At 44.3% G+C, this 16,766-nt stretch overlaps 1 protein-coding gene across 2 annotated transcripts; it reads left to right on the forward strand.

Annotated features, from left to right (window-relative positions):
- Window positions 1-3: 3 nt before the first annotated feature.
- On the forward strand, window positions 4-13,129 carry ZSCAN29 (zinc finger and SCAN domain containing 29). Of its 2 annotated transcripts, XM_012507221.2 has the most exons (6): window positions 4-483; window positions 1,334-1,763; window positions 2,241-2,445; window positions 4,237-4,935; window positions 6,934-7,401; window positions 9,379-13,129. In XM_012507221.2, exons 2-6 carry the CDS (start codon window positions 1,446-1,448, stop codon window positions 10,245-10,247), a joined length of 2,559 nt encoding a protein of 852 aa, XP_012362675.1. In that variant the 5' UTR covers window positions 4-483; window positions 1,334-1,445; the 3' UTR covers window positions 10,248-13,129. The 2 variants fall into 2 exon arrangements, with proteins under 2 accessions (XP_012362675.1, XP_003266851.1); XM_003266803.4 differs by lacking the exon at window positions 4-483 and having other exon boundaries at window positions 1,137-1,763.
- The last annotated feature ends 3,637 nt before the right edge of the window (window positions 13,130-16,766 follow it).

Genomic DNA, 16,766 nt, shown 5'->3' on the forward strand with positions numbered 1-16,766 from the left:
CGGACTTCCGGTTTGGGAGCTCTACTTGGGAGGCTGGAGAGCCGGGGCGGGGGCCGGGGTCGGGGTAGGACCCGGACCCCGAGTGGGTGAGGCTGGCCCGGAGGCAAGCATGCGAGGGGGTTGAGGGGCAGCTCGAGAGGGAGACGCTCCCAGGGGTGGACTGGAGGGCGCCCTCAGGGCGCCTTAGCCGGGTCAGAGGCCTCTGGAGGGACTGCACGACGGCTCCAGGTTACCGGGCTGGAGGGAGCGGAGACAAAAGAGGCCAGAATCCCGCAGCCGCCGCTCCTTGAGCTGAGAGCTCTGCGTCCGCGAACCGGCAGCACCTGGAGCCTCTGGCCGACACCCGAGCCCGTCCTCAGGAAGCCCGTTACTGCTGCCCCTCGGACTCCGTCTCTCCAGCGCAATGTGACTCTCCCCAAGCCCACTCGGTCCTCGCTTTGGAGCCAAAACCAGCTTCTCTCCTTGCGCGAGGTTTTCCGACAGGTAGCTCCCTAATCCTTGCTGAGCGGCTACTACTACGCGGGGAAAACAAAGACCCGAGATTCTGGACGTGATTTTTGCCTGGGGTGGGCTTTGGGAGTTGTGCAGCCCGAGGGGGCGGGGCGGACGCAGAAGGCTTCGGGAAGGACTGCGGACATACTGGGGGAGATCAGCTGCGACCAGCTGGACAGAGGCTTTTTGTTGCCTTCAAGCAGGATGGTGACTTGTCTTTAGATCTTCTCGAGCTCGAACTCTCCTATATGGTTCGGACTCACTGTGCAACATTGGCCAGGGAAGTTAAATGGGATCGGATTTGGAGGAGGTGGGAGAGGGGCAGACAGTACTTTTTTTTTTCTTTTTTTTTTTTTTTTTGAGACGGAGTCTCGCTCTGTTGCCCAGGCTGGAGTGCAGTGGCGCGATCTCGGCTCACTGCAAGCTCCGCCTCCGGGGTTCACGCCATTCTCCTGCCTCAGCCTCCCAAGTAGCTGGGACTACAGGTGCCCGCCACCACGCCCGGCTAATTTTTTGTATTTTTAGTAGAGACGAGGTTTCACCGTGTTATCCAGGATGGTCTCGATCTCCTGACCTCGTGATCCGCCCGCCTCAGCCTCCCAAAGTGCTGGGACTACAGGCGTGAACCACCGCGCCCGGCCTGACAGTACTTTTATTCCCTGCTGCTTCCTGGGGCTGCCCTGGAAGTCAACCAGAAAAGCAGCTTTTGCAAAGTGTATTTACTGAAGATTGTGCTACCTCAGAAGGCTACTCGGAGAACATGGGAAGGCAGGCCAGCTCTGGCAAGACTTTAGACATATGAATGTATTCCTTCTGATAGTGCCATCTTTCTCTGCCCTAGGAAGAAACTCCTCTTAGAGTCATCTGCAGGGGATTCTCCAAGGACATGGGAAGATAGATGTAAGCCCTGGAACCCAGACTCTTAAGCGAAGGCAAGCTGCTTTCTGCTGTTAATGATGGCCAAATCCGGTCTGAGAGAGAATGGCACTAACTCTGAGACCTTCCGACAGCGTTTCAGGAGATTCCATTACCAGGAGGTGGCTGGGCCGCGGGAGGCTTTCAGCCAACTCTGGGAACTTTGCTGTCGGTGGCTAAGGCCGGAGGTGCGCACCAAGGAGCAGATTGTAGAACTGTTGGTGCTAGAGCAGTTCCTGACCGTCTTACCTGGGGACATCCAGAATTGGGTACAGGAACAATGTCCAGAAAATGGAGAGGAGGCAGTGACTCTCGTGGAAGATTTAGAAAGAGAGCCTGGAAGACCTGGATCTTCGGTGAGAAGGGAGGGGGAATTCAAATTCAAAAGTGTGATATTGGGTGGAGGGCTAAATTAAGTTATAGACAGGCTTAAAGAGGGACACAGTCTCCCTTGGTGAGGCCTATACTTCTGGTCTGGTATAGGTAACTTTTTCACATAGTGCTTGTCTGGAGATGCTTCCTGGGTGTACCTTCACCTACCCTGTCATAATGAGTTTTTCCTAGTTTTATAGTTTCTTAATAGGGAAGAAAGGGGATTTTTTTTTTTTTTCAGCGTGAAGGTGGGTTTACTATTTTGATCATTTCCTTCTGGAGTTTCAACTGCTTTAAGCTAATGGCAATAGAATAAGACCCTTGTTCACGTTAACCTCCCTCACCCCTACAACCCTGGCCATGGCTCTGAAAGATGATCTCTTTTGGGGTATTAAATAATCTCCTCTGGGAATGCCCCTCATTATGATCTTGCAGTGACAATTAACGGGGGTTGTTTCTAGGTCACAGTCTCTGTGAAGGGGCAGAAAGTGCGCTTGGAGAAGATGACACCCCCGAAATCATCACAAGAGTTATTAAGTGTTCGGCAGGAGTCAGTGGAACCCCAGCCCAGGGGTGTACCCAAGAAAGAGAGGGCAAGAAGCCCAGACCTGAGACCACAGGAGCAGATGAACCCAAAGGAGAAGCTCAAACCTTTTCAAAGGAGCGGTGAGGAGTAGATTCATATGGGAAGATAGACTGCCATTCCAAGTTGGGAAGTAGGGTTGGGAATAGTGAGTGGGAAAGGGATTTCAGGAGTAAGTGGAAATTGCAGAATATGTGGTTATTGACATGTAGTTTAGCCCTCTGGTATTCTTATATTACCTCTTGATAAGTCCACAAGGGAATGGCTCCCTAGTTTTTATCAGAACTTGGAATTATTTTATTTCCTCTTAGTAATGATGATAGTAGGTCATTATTTTCTAGATAAAAATTCTTTTCTATACTTGAAGGCACATCTTCCTTTTGGTTGTTTTCCATCTTCAAATTAAACTGTATTTGTTACCTTAAGCTTTTCCCCAGAAGATCCATTCTTTAAACCTAAGTTTTTGTTGCTCTCTGTTGGAACCTTTAAGTTCTCCAAATATCATGTTAATTGTGGGGAACTAAATTATGTTTATTATTTTCCTGAAAGTCTGTTAGAAGCTAAGTAAGAATTTTACTTCAGTCTTGCAATGTCTTGTATCAGTATAGCCCAACCTGTTACATTTTTTTGTTCACCTGGTAACTTCCAGGACTCTGATAGCTTTCCCCAATGCCTTTATACCTAGTTGATTATTCTTGTACTTGATTTTTGTAGAACTTGTTTTTCTTCTTTGTAGTCTATTGATCTCCATGTTGTATACTTTTTTCTGTTACCATTTCACTTAAAATTTGTTGAGGTTGTTTTGAATTCTGATCTTATCATCCAAGACAATAGCCTTCTCAGCCAGTTTGGTAATGGTCTGTTTTGTCACCCAGATGAAATCCCTGAATCTCACATACAGACTTGCAGAGTTCATCAGTTTTTGAACACCTGTCAAGGTGCTCAACACCTTGCAGGGTACTCTGCAATAAGAAAATGCGCCTATCCTCAAAGAACTTAAAAACATGATTGAGAACACTATAGCTAACTCTTAAGTATGTGCCGAACTGAACTGTACTGAAACAGTGCCAGACAATGACTTGCCCAATTGTGTGAGTACCGTATGGGTTTGTCAGAGTGGGAGATGAGGGAGGGCTGTCGGTAAGGCTTCTTGAGGGCACTGGCAAATACAGCCTCTTGAAGGATGGGCTGAAATTGGATAGGAGGGAATTAAAAGTAAAGGCACAGAGTGGTGAACAATAGTGTGCTGTGTTCTGGAGGGAAGAGTCTGACAGGAATGGGTATGGTAGGCACTAAGGTTAAGGTTCACCAGGGTAGCATGTACACTGAGGAAGCAAGCAAGAGCCTGCGGTTAGGTAGAACAGTGACTGCTGCAATTATCTGCGTGTGAGAGGGTAAGTAGTCTGGACTTGGATGGTGGCAGTAGGAATAGAGAGGAAGGACTACTAAGGTAAACACCTTTAGAACTTGGTGACTGACTGTGAAGGAAACGGATAAGGTAAAGACAATCTTCTCTCGCTTCGCCCTTGAAATCACGCCGAGTTTAATTCTGTAGCCCCAAGTGAAGAACAATTATTCCCAGCAGTACTAGAACCTACCTACAAATAGGAGAGCTTGGAATAGAATTATCTGCTCTGAACACACAACAGAATCCTTTCCTCTCTTGTCACCTGCTCTGGAAAATAAAACATTTCTCATCTTTTGAAGTTTCCTGTATTTTCCCCACCTTTTTCAGCCCACTGAACTTTCTGAAAACACTTCCCTAGACACCTTGTTTATAATCCTCTTGGATGAAAAAGGCAGGACTGAATTTCAAGATTTTTGTGATAATCAGTCCAAACTATGACAACTTTTGTTTGTTTCCCTGCAAGCAGGATTTCCATTTCCTAAATCCGGTGTGGTCTCCAGGTTGGAGCAAGGAGAGCCATGGATCCCAGATCTGCTGGGCTCCAAGGAGAAAGAACTTCCAAGTGGCAGCCACACAGGAGACAGACGAGTGCATGCTGATCTGTTACCATCCAAGAAAGACAGAAGAAGCTGGGTGGAACAGGATCACTGGAGCTTTGAAGATGAGAAGGTGGCAGGTGTGCACTGGGGCTATGAAGAGACCAGAACGCTCCTCGCAATTCTCAGCCAGACTGAGTTTTTTGAAGCTCTCAGAAACTGTCATAGGAACAGCCAAGTGTATGGGGCTGTGGCTGAGCGGCTCAGGGAATATGGCTTCCTCCGGACCCTGGAACAGTGTCGGACCAAGTTCAAAGGTCTCCAGAAGAGCTATCGGAAAGTCAAGAGCGGCCACCCGCCTGAGACCTGCCCCTTCTTTGAAGAGATGGAAGCCCTGATGAGTGCTCAGGTCATTGCCCTGCCCAATAATGGCCTGGAAGCAGCAGCCTCTCACTCTGGCCTGGTAGGTAGCGATGCTGAGACTGAGGAGCCAGGGCAGAGGGGCTGGCAGCATGAGGAGGGAGCAGAAGAGGCTGTGGCTCAGGAGTCTGACAGTGATGACATGGATCTAGAGGCGACCCCCCAGGACCCCAACTCAACTGCACCTGTTCTGTTCAGAAGCCCAGGTGGTAAGAAGCTTTTCTTCATGGAGTTTTGGAATTAGACTTGGGGAACGAAGAGACTGGATGTGGGGTCAGAAGGCTTAATGTCACATGCCAGCTTTGCCACTTAGGGAACAAAGAAGTGCTTCTCAATTTTTTGTGTGCATTTCATTCTCTTTTATGGGAAAATCAGTGAGATAATTGGGAATACATTTAGATTTTTAAAAGAAATACACTCAGAAAATTCACAGTCCTGAGGAATATCATTCCTTCCATTTCTTTACTAAACTATTTTTTTCCCTGATTTTAAAATCATTGCAGGCTCATGAGAAAAATGTGGCACAATATTATCTTTAAGTAGAACCAGTGTTTACTGAGTATGTCATATGAACTTGATGTTTTACATATTTTATCTTTTACTTCCCCAAAGCTCAGTCAGTTTATTATATTCGTTTTTACTTAGAATAGTACAGTGAAGAATTGTCCAAAGTTGGGGAAACATTTTTTTCTTTAAAAATGTTAAAATATATTTAAAACAGAGACAGGCTCTTGCTGTGTTGCCCAGGCTGGTCTCACTGGGTTCAAGCAGTCCTCCCACCTCAGCCTTCCGAGTAGTTAGGACTACAGGTGTGAGCCACCACACTGAGCTGGGAAACATCTAAGTTTCCTCTGAGATTCATAGTATACATTGGCATTTTAACAGGATTGAGAAGTCCTACAGTGAGAAAGCTTGTTTAACACTCTATTTAAATATTCTTGGCCGGGCGCAGTGGCTCACGCCTGTAATCCCAGCACTTTGGGAGGCCGAGACGGGTGGATCACAAGGTCAGGAGATCGAGACCATCCTGGCTAACACGGTGAAACCCCATCTCTACTAAAAATACAAAAAATTAGCCGGGTGAGGTGGCGGGCGCCTGTAGTCCCAGCTACTCGGGAGGCTGAGGCAGGAGAATGGTGTGAACCCCGGGGGCGGAGCCTGCAGTGAGCCGAGATCGCGCCACTGCACTCCAACCTGGGCGACAGCGAGACTCCGTCTCAAAAAAAAAAAAAAATCCTTGCCTATGGAATCCTTTTTAAAGTATCATTTACTACCATTAATGTAATTGGTACAACTGTGCTGTTATGGAAAGAGCACCAAAGTATGACCCAGGAGGCTTAGATTCTAATCCTGATGACCACTCAACTGGGCGACCTTGAGCAGTTATCTAACCATTCTAAGCTTCCATTTCCTCAAGTGTAAAATGGGGCAAAACAGGAGGACTACATCGCTAAAGTTGCAGTTCCTTTGTGAGCAGTGGTCTTTTCCTTCTAGTTTTTGTGACATGCATGATCTTATTTTAGTTCTGTTCTAGTTTTCTGGTCTTTGTGTCTTCTGCTTTTTCATTTCTCTTTTTCATCTTGTTTTCTTCATTCTCTTTTTTGTTGCAGACACAAATATATGTAGGTTAATTAAACATGGCACATGTGCTAAATGTTATTTTCATTATCTTTGTTCTTTCACTTTTTTTTTTTTTTTTGAGACAGTCGCTTTGTTGTCCAGGCTGGAGTGCAGCGGTGTGATCTCATCTCACTGCAACCTCCACCTCCCCAGTTCAAGCGATTCTCGATTCTCATGCCTCAGCCTCCCAAGTAGCTGGGACTATAGGTGCACACCACCACGCCTGGCTAATTTTTCTGTGTTTTTAGTAGAAACAGGCTTTCACCATGTTGTCCAGGCTGGTCTCAAACTCCTGGCCCCAAGTGATCCACAGGGATTACAGGCATAAGCCACTGTGCCTGGCCAGCTTCTTTTTTATATGGCTAAACAGAATTTGTAAATAAAGGTCTCTGTGAAATTGCTAAAGGATATAAAGAAGCAAAACATTCTATACTGAGTTTGTGGATTTTGGAAACATGAAGTATTTTTACTTTTTCATCTAGGAGCCTGAGCTTAGGTGAATTCTCATGATGCAGATGATAGGACTGAGGAATTCAGGCTGTAAAGCTCTGGATTAAGTGGTGCTGAAATTTCTCTTCTGGTGGCAGGTGTACACTGGGGCTATGAAGAGACCAAGACTTACCTTGCAATTCTTAGTGAGACCCAGTTTTATGAAGCCCTCCGGAACTGTCACCGCAACAGCCAGCTGTATGGAGCAGTGGCTGAGAGGTTATGGGAATATGGCTTTCTTAGGACCCCGGAGCAGTGTCGGACCAAGTTTAAAAGCCTGCAAACCAGCTATCGGAAAGTTAAGAATGGCCAGGCACCAGAGACCTGTCCCTTCTTTGAAGAGATGGATGCTTTGGTGAGTGTCCGGGTTGCTGCCCCACCCAATGATGGCCAGGGAGAGACTGCTTCTTGCCCCATCCAGGGGACCAGTGAGGCTGAAGCTCAGAAGCAAGCTGAAGAGGCAGACGAGGCCACAGAGGAAGATTCTGATGATGATGAAGAGGATACTGAGATACCCCCAGGGGCTGTCATAACCCGTGCTCCAGTGTTATTCCAAAGCCCCCGTGGTAAGATTCTTTCACTATTATGGTATAAATAACAAAGGGAAGACAATGGGACTTAGGAAAAATATCATCCGATTGAGAACTGGCCTCTACACCCAGCTTTCATGGATTCTTGTGACCACCCATATTTCTTGTCTAGTAAAGCAGCTCACTAAGGGGATATAAATTATTTATGTGACTTGCCTCCCCACACTAGAGCATCAATCTGAGATAGCTGCACATTGTAAATCTGCTGTGATTTATTCATGAACCACTAGGTTTCCAACCAGTTTACTAAGCAGGGAATCTGAAAGCTCAATTTCTCAAATAGCATGTCATGTACCCGCAGTAGGATGAAGTTGATTTTAAAAGTTCATTCTCTTTTATATAATGCTTTCTTCTAGTTTCAGCTCCTATACCAGCTATATGTCTGCTTTATTCACATTTATGAAAACCTGATAACTGTTGTTCATTTTTACAAATCTGAGGTTCCTGAGAGAACTGACCCTTTGAATCTTTGCTAGATAAGAAAAAAATACTTCACAAGGGCTTCCCTCCTTGTGAGAACAGTTCTGATTTCAGCGTCATATATGTGTACGTATGTGAATCTGGGCTCTGTTGTTTATTAGTTAAGTGACTTAGAGAAAGTTACTTAAGGCTGGGCATGGTGGCACATGCCTGTAATCCCAGCATTTTGGGAGGCCGAGGCGGGTGGATCACCTGAGGTCAGGAGTTGGAGAGCAGCCTGACCAACATGGCGAAACCCTATCTCTACTAAAAATACAAAAAATTAGCCAGGTGTGGTAGTGTGCGCCTGTAATCCCAGCTACTCGTAAGGCTGAGGCAGGAGAATCGCTTGAACCTGGGAGGCAGAGGTTGCAGTGAGCTGAGATAGTGCCATTGCACTCCAGCCTGGGCAACAAGTGGAAAAAAAAAGTTACTTAACCCCCAAGTTTGCTTATATATTAAGACCTACCTCATAGGGTTGATGTAAATGAGGTACTGTGCACAGTGCCTGGCACATAGTAGCCATGTAATAAATAATAGTTTTCATTTTCATAAGTCTTTAAGATCAGCATTCTTTAATGGTGTTCCCTGGAATACCAATTCCATGGGGTATTAATATATTCTACTAAAAAATAACTTCTAGGTTTGGGAAGATGGTAAATACCCCTCTTGGAGGCTCACAATACATATTCACATATTTAAGTTTCTAAGATTTATTTAATCTAGTGAATATTTCATGAAATATCTCATAAGACTAGGCTTCTGGGTGGAAATACTGTCTCAGGAGGTACAAACATGGGCTGATACTCAACATGCTTTTACTCCTAGATTTAGTCTAGGGAATATGGGATTCAGAGTTTTACCTGAAATATCTGAATAAATGCAAATTTGCATAGCCTAGGCCCAAAAAAGCCAGGCATTTGGTTCTTAAGGCCTTTTGGTTCTTTGAAAGATACTACATATTTTTCTATCCTGTTTTTACTTCCAATGTATATTGGAATGTGAGGGGAAGGGGACTCATGAAGCTCCTCTGGATATAAAAGTTTCCAAAAAATGTTTTCCTGAGCATGTCCTTCTAAACCTTTTAGTTACTGGTGAAGAACATGAATAAGAATACTATGACAGACCTGAGATGTGGCAAAAATACGTATTAGAAAGTGTCTTTCCTGTAGAAACATGGAAATTATTTTATCTAAAACCTGGTGGTTTTCCATGCTGTACTGAGAGGATTTTCCAAAGATCCTAGGTGACCGAGAGGAGTTAAAAGTATATATTATTCAGACCCTATATAGATGAGAAGCACATGATAGGTTAACAAGTAGAGAAGTAAAACATTGGGATTTTAATAAGATAATGGTAGTTATTTGGGATCTAGGGCTCCCTAAATTTTATCTTTAATCATGTGGTGTTATGCTTGTTTTTCCCAAGTTTTACATTCCTGTGGCACATATGATTAAGAAAATAGATAACTTCTAAAATTCTATTTTACATCAGGTTTTGAAGCTGGATTTGAGAATGAAGATAATTCAAAACGGGATATTTCTGAGGAGGTACAACTGCATAGGACATTACTTGCAAGATCTGAAAGGAAAATTCCCCGGTATCCTCATCAGGGTAAAGGCAATGAGAGTGACTGTAGATCAGGAAGACAGTGGGCAAAGACCTCAGGGGAGAAAAGAGGAAAACTGACACTCCCAGAGAAGAGCTTAAGTGAAGTCCTAAGTCAACAGAGACCTTGCTTGGGAGACAGACCCTGTAAATATCTCAAATACAGCAAAAGCTTTGGTCCAAATTCCCTTCTCATGCATCAGGTATCCCACCAGGTGGAAAATCCATATAAATGTGCTGATTGTGGGAAAAGCTTCAGTCGGAGTGCAAGACTCATTAGACACCGGAGAATCCACACTGGAGAGAAACCTTATAAATGTCTTGACTGTGGAAAAAGTTTCCGTGACAGTTCAAATTTCATCACCCATAGGAGAATCCACACAGGAGAGAAACCTTATCAATGTGGTGAGTGTGGGAAATGCTTCAATCAGAGCTCAAGCCTTATCATTCACCAGAGAACCCACACAGGAGAAAAGCCCTATCAATGTGAAGAGTGTGGAAAAAGCTTCAATAACAGTTCTCATTTTAGTGCACATCGGAGGATACACACAGGAGAGAGACCCCATGTGTGTCCTGACTGTGGAAAGAGTTTCAGTAAGAGTTCTGACTTACGTGCACATCATAGAACCCACACAGGAGAGAAACCCTATGGGTGTCGTGACTGTGGCAAGTGCTTCAGTAAAAGCTCTGCCCTTAATAAGCACCGAGAAATCCATGCACGGGAAAAGCTTCTGTCACAGTCAGCTCCTAAGTAAGCCCCTGAGGATATATAAAGGAAAGAGGCTCAATAAATGTATTGTTTAGAAAGTCTTCCAATAGTGAGATCCATCTCCTATTCTGTGTCCAGTTAGCTTAGGAAATTCACTTTAGGATTTATGCCACTGTTTGTTCCTTGTTTTTCCTGATCTAGAGTCAAATCCCCAAGGCAGTCTAAAGAATGGAAGATTTCAGTCCCTCTCCTTGCCTGCATCTGAATTGATGGATAACATCTTTTCCCTCTCAGTGCCTATGGTGTTCCCTTAATATAAGCAGAGAGAACGTGGTAATAGATCCTATGAATTTGATAAGCATCCTTCTTTACTCATTCTGTCATTCAGCTGCATTTTGACAGGAAAAACCCATTACATTTCAAGAAGAAGTTATGAGACTGACTATTAGGTGGGTCTAGCCCTTTTTTTTTTTTTTTTTTGGAGACGGAGTTTCGCTCTTGTTGCCCAGGCTGGAGTGCAATGGTGCGATCTCAGCTCACTGCAACCTCCGCCTCCTGGGTTCAAGTGATTCTCCTGCCTCAGCCTCCCAAGTGGCTGGAATTACAAGCATGCGCCACCATGCCTGGCTAATTTTGTATTTTTAGTAGAGACGGGGTTTCTCCACGTTGGGCAGGCTGGTCTCAAACTCCCAACCTCAGGTGATCTGCCTGCCTCGGCCTCCCAAAGTGCTGGGATTACAGCCATGAGCCACTGCACCGGTTTTTTCGAGATGGAGTCTCACTCTGTTGCCCAGGCTGGAGTGCAGTGGCATGATCTCAGCTCACTGCAACCTCTGCCTTGTGGGTTCAAACAATTCTCCTGCCTCAGCCTCCTGAGTAGCTGGGATCACAGCCGCCTGCCACCACACCCAGCTAATTTTTGTATTTTTAGTAGAGATGGGGTTTCACCATGTTGGCCAGGCTGGTTTTGAACTGACCTCGTGATCCACGTGCCTAGGTCTCCCAAAGTGCTGGGATTTCAGGCATGAGCCACTGCACCCGGCCCAGCTCTTCTTTGTACAATAATGTTAATGCTAAAATGAATGACTCTTCCTGCTCACTTAAACCTGTGCTCAAAATGACATGTTTGTCAGGCACCCTCTTCATTTACCTTAAAGAAGGAGAGTTTAATGTCCATCTTGGTTCTGCCCTATGAATCATCTTGTCAAGAACAGGTGTTCTTATGCAGAAACAATGAAAACCTTATACTGAAGTGTGAACCCTGGATTTCTTAGTTTCTTCTGAGTCCTAGAAGGGTTGGAATAGAATAATACACTTACAGGATTTAGGTTGGTTTTCTTTCTGTCCAGTCTCATCTGAATTTCATCTGTCCCTTGTGGTCCAGAAGTTCCACAGAGCAAGGCAGCTGCATGTGGTGACAGGTAGAGCAGTTAAAGCTGCCAACAGGGACTCGTCCATATTCCACACACCTAGTATAGTGTTATGCCCTCCACGGGCACTTACCTGCAATAAGCAGAAGCCACTGCCACATTCCCACGTATTGGGAAAAGACTACTGTGTGTGAACAGGCCCTTTACCCTAATGGCAGGGAAGATGGATTATCTTTGGCCAGTGGTGCTGCCAATCTAGACATACACATTCAGCTGAATACAATTAAAAGCAGTTCTTTAAATGCAAATATAATTACTCATCTTTATAATACGATAGTATTAACTGCCCATATGCTCACAGTATGATGAGCCCTGTATAGCACAAGGTCAACAGGTCCTCTCCTTGTCCTTACAATCTAAAGCAGATGACACTGACATGGACAAACCAGTGCACGTGCATAGTTGCGGCAGTTTTAGAGAAATCTAGAAAGCTAGGTAGCAACACTGTGCATAAATGTTGTGGTCCAATGCGTTAGTTTGCTGTAACAAAAATCTGGGAGGTATTTTCTTCTCTTTATTCAGGAAGGCTTCATGAAGCAGGAAGTGTTCAAAGGAGGGAAGGTTACTGGTTAAATTATGATGATAGGAAGAACTTTCCATAACTAGTTGCAAAATTGAGTGCTGTGTGGGTCGAGGAATGGGAAAATGGGGGAGCAAGGTGTTTTGTGTAGATGGAACAAAGGGCAAAGGATAGACTGTAAGGAAGGCCAGATAAAGCTTGGAGTAGCATGAGAACTTGAGGAATAGTATGATATGGGCTGTGCAGCAGGCAGAGAATCACCTTAGCTGAAACATGGGTGTTAGGAGCAGACCATGAGGTGGTAGAACCATCATCTGTAGTAAATCAGGTACTATGCTATAACTATTGATAAGGAAACAGCTGACTGGCACTGAAAGAATAAGCAGTTTCAGGGGACTAGCTCCTATGGGAGACAAAGGTCAGAAATTGTAGTATCTGATGAAGATATTTTGATGAGCAGGTGAGAAGAAAGATAAACATGGCCAGATGGCCAAGGACTGGGATAAGTAGCCGTTTCACATTCAATTATAATTCTGTGGCTGGAATAAGATCAGGGAGAGCAGTAGGAAGACACAGTATTCTATAATTCATAGCTTGCTGTGTTAGAGATTAATTAGGATTCTGCTGTTGAATCTTAGTACAAAAAAAATCTAATATTTATTAGGAATTAAGGGAAGATGGTACTTATGTTGCCTAAGCAGACAGGAAGCTACAAGAAACACCAGTCTGAAGCAGTGCCTCAGGATCTGAGATGATTTAGGAAGTGTGCTGTAATGTCAAAAAAAAAAAAATTGTCTTTAGTATATCTATGTACAGTCTCGTGGGAAAAGCATTGGTTGGGGTATCAACAGATATTCTGGTTCCAGATGTCTTGTAAGTTAACCTGCTTCCATTTCCCTTTCTGTAAAGCAAAATAATGTTTACACCTAATCTGTCTCTCAGGGATACCATATTAATAAAAATTATGTCTATAAAGTGCCTGGTGTTTTTTCAAGTGTTTATGTGTGTGTGTCTGTGTATATATATATATATATACATACACAAATGACGATCAAGTTGTGGAGGGTAGGAAAAGACCAATCTTTCTTTTTTTTAGCTCCTTGTGTGGGTTTACTAGAAGTATGCTTATCTGAATCTTTATATTCTAGAAAGAGGAATAAGTCAGATTGTGGTAAAAGGGAAATTAGAATGCAAATCTTTCCATTGTACCTGTATCCATATCCACAATAAATTAGGACCCAAGATAACTGGGCATGCAGTGTCTTATTTTTTAAGTTTTTATTTATTTTATTTTTTAGAGACAGGATCTCACTCTGTTGCCCAGGCTGGAGTGCAGTGGTGCCATCATAGGTCACTGCAGCTTCAAATTCCTGGGCTCAAGTGATTCCCAGCCTCCCCAATAGATGGGACTACAGGCATGAGCCACCACACTCAGCTAATTTTTTAAAGTTTTGTATTGATGAGGGGTCTCTATGTTGTCCAGGCTGGTCTTGAACTCCTGGCTTCAAGTGATCCTCCTGCCTCAGACCCCCAAAGTGCTGGGATTACAGGCATGAGCCACAGTGACCAACTCAGCTGAGTCTTACTTTAAAAGACCCAGAACCGGCTGGGTGCAGTGGCTTATGCCTGTAATCCCAGCACTTTGGGAGGCCGAGGTGGGTGGATCATGAGGTCAGGAGTTCAAGACCAGCCTGGCCAAGATGGTGAAACGTTGTCTCTACTAAAAAATACAAAAATTAGCCAGGTGCAGTGGCAGGCACCTGTAATCTGCTACTCGGGAGGCTGAGGCAGGAGAATCGCTTGAACCCAGGAGGCGGAGTCTGCAGTGAGCCGAGATCATGCCATGGCACTCTAGCCTGGGCAACAGAGCAAGACTCTGTCTCAAAAAAAAAAAAAAAAAAGACCCAGAACGAACCCTCCAAACTCCAGATGAAAAGAACGTGCAGTACATGCTGCCCAACCTGCCATTCCTCAGGATGGAAGCAGCAAAAAATATCTTCAAACATTCTGAGAAAGAAACCAAGCCCACTGTTGGGGGAGCAACAGCATCTCTGCACCTCCAACTTTTTAACATCAGTAAAGCCTTTGTGAGAGAGATGGGGTGGCATGTGCAGCAAAGGAAGCAAAAAATGTGTATTAGCAGAAGCTGGATAATCCTGTTCACATCAGTTGTTTCCTTAGGGCCATTACTTTTTCCCCATACTATCATTTTTCCTTTTATTAAGTTTGTTCTCTACGGCCAATGCATAGAATGTAACATGTTTTTGCCATTTCTCATTTATTGTAATCTGAGTGTAGACTCTGAGTCTTGTCAATGTCGTATAGCACTATTTTACACTACTTTTTTTTTTTTGAGATGGAGTCTCGCTCTGTCGCCCAGGCTGGAGTGCAGTGGCACGATCTCAGCTCACTGCAAGCTCTGCCTCCCAGGTTCACACCATTCTCCTGCCTCAGCCTCCCGAGTAGCTGGGACTACAGGCACCCGCCACCACGCCTGGCTACTTTTTTGTATTTTTAGTAGAGACGGGGTTTCACCGTGTTGGCCAGGATGGTCTCGATCTCCTGACCTCGTGATCCGCCCGCCTCGGCCTCCCAAAGTGCTGGGATTACAGGCGTGAGCCACCACGCCCGGCCTGTATAGCACTATTTTTACGGTGACCAGGTAAGAAAGGGAAGATGAGGTAAGACTGTAAAGATAGATCAGTTCTTTCCCTATTATTCAATTCAAAATCCAAAACGAAGACTTTACTCCTATACACTCAAATAGCTATGTAATGACATGCATGTCTCAAAATTTTGACATATAAAATGTTATGTAGAATTCTCTGAAACCATGGTGCTTAAAGTACCAGGTGTGTGTGTGTGTATTTTTTAAGAGCTAAAATTATTTCTTTCCTATCACACCCAACATGGTACTCTTTTAGAAACAAAACTTTGGAACAACTAGAAGTCAGGTTAAAGACTAGAAATAGAAGTCCAATGTACCTCACAGCTCAAAAAGGCTCTGGAGAGCAGAACTTCACTGTGGTCAAAATAAAAGTAAGAACATTAAAAAAAAAAATTGATTCCCAGATGACTCAGTTCAACTTGTATATCCCAATAGATAAATCAGGGAAGTAATTTTAAAGACTTCCATAATTAGTGAGCTCCTCAAATTATGTAAGTATAATTTAATATACAAATATTTCATTGACATCTTTCTTAAATATAGTACAGGAACCAAAGACACATCATTCTACACAGTGAGGTCTATATTCCAATAACTCATGCTGTGATTCACCGAGCACCTGAATATTTCTTAGGCCTCACATATCTCTGGATGCCCAAAGCTGGCATTTGAGAGTGTTTAACATAAATGCAGAAGCAGGCTGGGCGCGGTGGCTCACGCTTGTAATCCCAGCACTTTGGGAGGCCGAGGCGGGCGGATCACGAGGTCAGGAGATCGAGAGCACGGTGAAAGCCCGTCTCTACTAAAAATACAAAAAATTAGCCGGGCGTGGTGGCAGGCGCCTGTAGTCCCAGCTACTCGGAGAGGCTGAGGCAGGAGAATGGCGTGAACCCGGGAGGCAGAGCTTGCAGTGAGCCGAGATTGAGCCACTGCACTCTAGCCTGGGTGAAAAAGCGAGACTCCGTCTCAAAAATAAATAAATAAATAAATAAATAAATAAATAAATAAATAAATAAATAAATGCAGAAGCAACATTTACAGAGACTGGGCCAAATTCTAATGAACTTTGTGGTCTTGATGTGGAACTAGTGTAGGCAAAATGAAGCTGCATTCCAGGTCAGCCCCATAACACTTCACCTCTGGGTTCATTTGATGTACAGATAAGACACAAGCTATATATGGTCTTAGCAACAGAGAGAGCAGAAATAGCAGCTATGGTGACCAGGTAAGTCTGGGATGGGGCTTTGAAGATGCAAATGGTATGCATGTACAGGGTTACCTGGTATTAATAGTAGGGGGCAGGCGTATTTTCCAAAATGCTAGATCACTGAAGGAATCCAGGAAATAAGGTTTCAGAGGGTCTATTCCAAACTACAAACGCTGTATACAGAGTTTTTTTTAACTTTTAATCTTGATATAATTTCAAACTTACAGAAAAAGTTCCAAGAGTACAAGGAACTCCTGTATACCTGGATTCACCAACTATTTATATTTTGCCCATGTGCTTTTCATTCTCTATGTATGTGAATGTGTGTGTATATATACTTTTTTTTTTTATTTTTTGGAAACAGGGTCTCACTCTGTCACCCAGACTGGAGTGCAGTGGTCTGATCATGGCTCACTACAGCCTTGACTTCCTGGGCCCAAGCCATCCTCCTACCTCAGCTTGCTGAGTAGCTGGGAACACTGGCATGTGCCACCACGCCTGGCTAGGATGTTTTTTTTTGTAGCGATGGGGTCTCCCTATGTTCGCCAGTCTGTTTTGTTTTGTTGAGACGGACTCACTCTGTTGCCCATACTGGAGTGCAGTGGTGCGATCTCAGATCACTGCAGCCTCGAACTCCCAGGCTCAAGTGATCCTTCCACTTCAGTCTCCTGAATAGCTGGGACTACAGGCATGGGCCACCATGTCTAATTTAAAAAAAAATTTTTTTTTGCAGATGGGGT

Source organism: Nomascus leucogenys, chromosome 6 (assembly GCF_006542625.1).
Source record: "Nomascus leucogenys isolate Asia chromosome 6, Asia_NLE_v1, whole genome shotgun sequence".
Classification (NCBI taxonomy): Eukaryota; Metazoa; Chordata; class Mammalia; order Primates; family Hylobatidae; genus Nomascus; species Nomascus leucogenys.